The following is a 2784-nucleotide window of genomic DNA, read 5'->3' on the forward strand; positions in this document are numbered from 1 at the left end:
GAGAAGCCGAAGCAGCAGAGGGCCTATCCTGGTCCCCTAGCTAGGTCACTGTCCCCTGTGGGCCCTCTGGAACAGGCGCCCAACCCCTGCAGTATGGGAGCTAGGGAAACAACTTTACTAGAAGGGGGCAGCTTCCAGAGGTGACAGCCAGAAAGCATGCACCAGCTCCAGGGGCAATAACCATCCCCTCATTCTATGGGATTCAGGGTCTTAAGCCTTGGGGATTCTCAAGCACAGGACCCTGGAAAGAGGCTGGGAAAGGGCGCTGAAGGAAGTTCCCAAGAAGGAAGAAAAGGTGGGAGAAGATAAAGCTTTAGAAACTCCATCGGACCCCTTCCTGGAGACCCAGAACACCCATGACAGGACTAATTCCGCCAGAGTGCCGCCCTTACTTAGCTTGGTTTTAATTGTCTTCCACGTACAAACAAAACAGATTCCTAGGCCTCAGACCGATGGTGAGAGGGTAACGAAATACAAAGTGGCCCGGCTACATCGCCATCACTTTATTGAACTGTCACCGTTAACTTAACTATAAATACTACGGTGGGGAACGAGGCACACGCAGGCAGCCTCGGACCGCGGGGCTGAGGTCCCCGCGCCCCTGTCCCCTACGTATCCCGGGCCTGTACACTATTTACAACTAGCTCCTCCTGGCTTTCTCGATCCCCCTCCCGCAAGGCAGCGCGTGTGCAAGTTGCATCGTCTGTCTGTGCAAGTCCTTGAGTCAGGCAAGCGCCCCGGCAGGCACGCAGCCGTCAGCTGTCCGAGTCCAAATCGCTTTTACCTTCCTCTTCCCTCTTCTCCGGCGAGGCTTTTGAAGATGCCTTGTTCCACTTCTCCGCATTTTCCGACTCCTCGGAAGAGGACCGCTTTTGCCTTCTCCATTTGGCACGCCGGTTCTTAAACCAGACCTGTTGCGCAAGGGAAAAACAAAAAAACAAAACAAAACAAAAAAACCGGAGATTATCAAAAGATAGATCAAAAGCCTGCTTTGCCCCCTAGCCCCCTACCCCAGGGCACTTCAGTGGCTGCCTGTGGCCAGGGGACAACCTGACGGTGGAATCGATACCCGGGTGCCCCGCGTAGCGCCAACAAAAGAAGGGGGAACACCCACTGAGTTCTGCGTTTCCCTTCCACTTCCTGGGCCTAATGCGCCTTCAGGCATCCCTGGTAAGCTTAATGTTGGAGGGTGGGGGAGTCCCCAAGAAGGGCCGGGAAAACCCAGTTCGCAAGTCAGAACTGCCAGACACCCCTGGCAGGGCCCGGCGCCTACCTCCACCTTCTCCTCGCGGAGATGCACCTTCCGGGCCAGCTGCTCCCTCGTGCCCACGTCTGGGTACTTCGTCTCCTGGAAGAGGTTCTCCAGGGCTTCGAGCTGTTCGTCGGTGAAGATGGTGCGGTGCCGGCGCTTCCGCCGGCAGTGCAGCTGATTGAGGAGCTGCAGCTCGGTGCGCGACAGCGTGCCCACGTTCATGTAGGGCAGCATCTGGTGCGGCACCGGGGACACCAGCACCGAGCCGGGGCCCTCGTAGCCTGTGACGGAGAGGAGCGGGAAATCAGTCACCCTCTCCGGCCTCCGCACCCCAGCCAGCCCGCCGGCTACCCTCTCCCACCTAAAAACAGTCGGTAAGGGCCATTGGGTCTCGGGGAACGCGAGGATCTGGGACGCTCGGGCTTGGAAGAGGTATGATGCCCGCACACACCCAAAACCAGTTCAGGCATTCCAAAACCTTAGTCTCCCACGCGGGCACTTAATTACTGCCCCGGTGTGGAATCGCCACCCGGGCTCCAGGGCTGCTGGATCTGTTAGTAACACTCCCTAAAGTTTGTAAGAGATGTGTGCAAATTTCCATAGCCGGTAGCCAAAAACAGATGGGATAGAGGGGAGGCTTGCAAGCGGAGAAAAGTGGGCGTAAGGTGAATAAATCAAGCGCCACCGCCCGTCCGCGTCCCGGCCGTTCCTGACTGCGGAGGTGGCGGAGACCCGCGCGATCGCGACCTTACCTGGGGGCGTCGGGACGCAGGAGCACTGCTGCGCGCCCAGAGGCTGCACTGCCCCGCAGCAGGCCGGGCCCACGGGCGCCGCCTGCACGTGCAGCTGCCCGTAGAAGTAGTTGTTGTAGCCGAGCCGGGAGCCACCTACCGCGGCAGAGAGGCCGGCGCCGCCGGGGGCCACTGGGCGCGGGTAGAAAGCGCCGTAGTCCGAGGAGGCGCCGCCGGCCGCGCCATAAAGCGAGTCCCCGTGCAGAGCCGGGAAGACGACCGGAGCGGCGGCGCTGGGCGCCACCGGCAGCACCGAGTCCTTGCAGCGCGGCCGGGCGGCCAGGATGTTGTCGATGCTGAACATGCTGGCGGGCATCCCCGAGCCCCGCGCCTGGGACCGGGGGGCGGCGGGGACGCGAGGAGGAAAAAGCTCCAAGTGTGTGTTGGGGGGTGTCCACGCTCTCCTCCGGCCGCCGACCAAACCGAAAGAGAGCGCGGCGGAGCGCAGCCCCTCCCCGCCCCCTGCGTCCGCGCTCCCTCCTCCCGCCCTCTCCTCCCCTCGCCTCGCTCGCTGGGCTCAACCCGCCGGTAGGACGCAGCTCGGACCAGCTCAACCTCTTGTTGGTTTTATACCGAGTCGACGTCATCCTGGATTTAGTTCCTGGTAATATGTAGATGACAAACAGAACCAGATTTGGCCCGTTCTTTTCCTTGGGGTGTGTGTGTGTGTGTGTGTGTGTGTGTGTGTGTGTGTGTGTGTGTGTGTTGTGTGTGTGTTGTGTCTGTTTGTGTGTGTGTGTT

The 2784-nt window shown here is 60.3% G+C and overlaps 1 protein-coding gene across 1 annotated transcript; it reads right to left on the reverse strand.

Moving 5' to 3' along the window:
* Window positions 1-479: 479 nt before the first annotated feature.
* Gsc (goosecoid homeobox) lies at window positions 480-2538 on the reverse strand. The gene is made up of 3 exons (XM_008837571.2): window positions 2005-2538; window positions 1274-1533; window positions 480-911 (listed from the first exon to the last, which is right to left on the reverse strand). The coding sequence occupies exons 1-3, from the start codon at window positions 2357-2359 to the stop codon at window positions 756-758; spliced, it is 771 nt and encodes a 256-aa protein (XP_008835793.1). The 5' UTR covers window positions 2360-2538; the 3' UTR covers window positions 480-755.
* Between the last annotated feature and the right edge of the window lie 246 nt (window positions 2539-2784).

This window comes from Nannospalax galili, unplaced genomic scaffold (genome assembly GCF_000622305.1).
Source record: "Nannospalax galili isolate Female #2095 unplaced genomic scaffold, S.galili_v1.0 scaffold978, whole genome shotgun sequence".
Classification (NCBI taxonomy): domain Eukaryota; kingdom Metazoa; phylum Chordata; class Mammalia; order Rodentia; family Spalacidae; genus Nannospalax; species Nannospalax galili.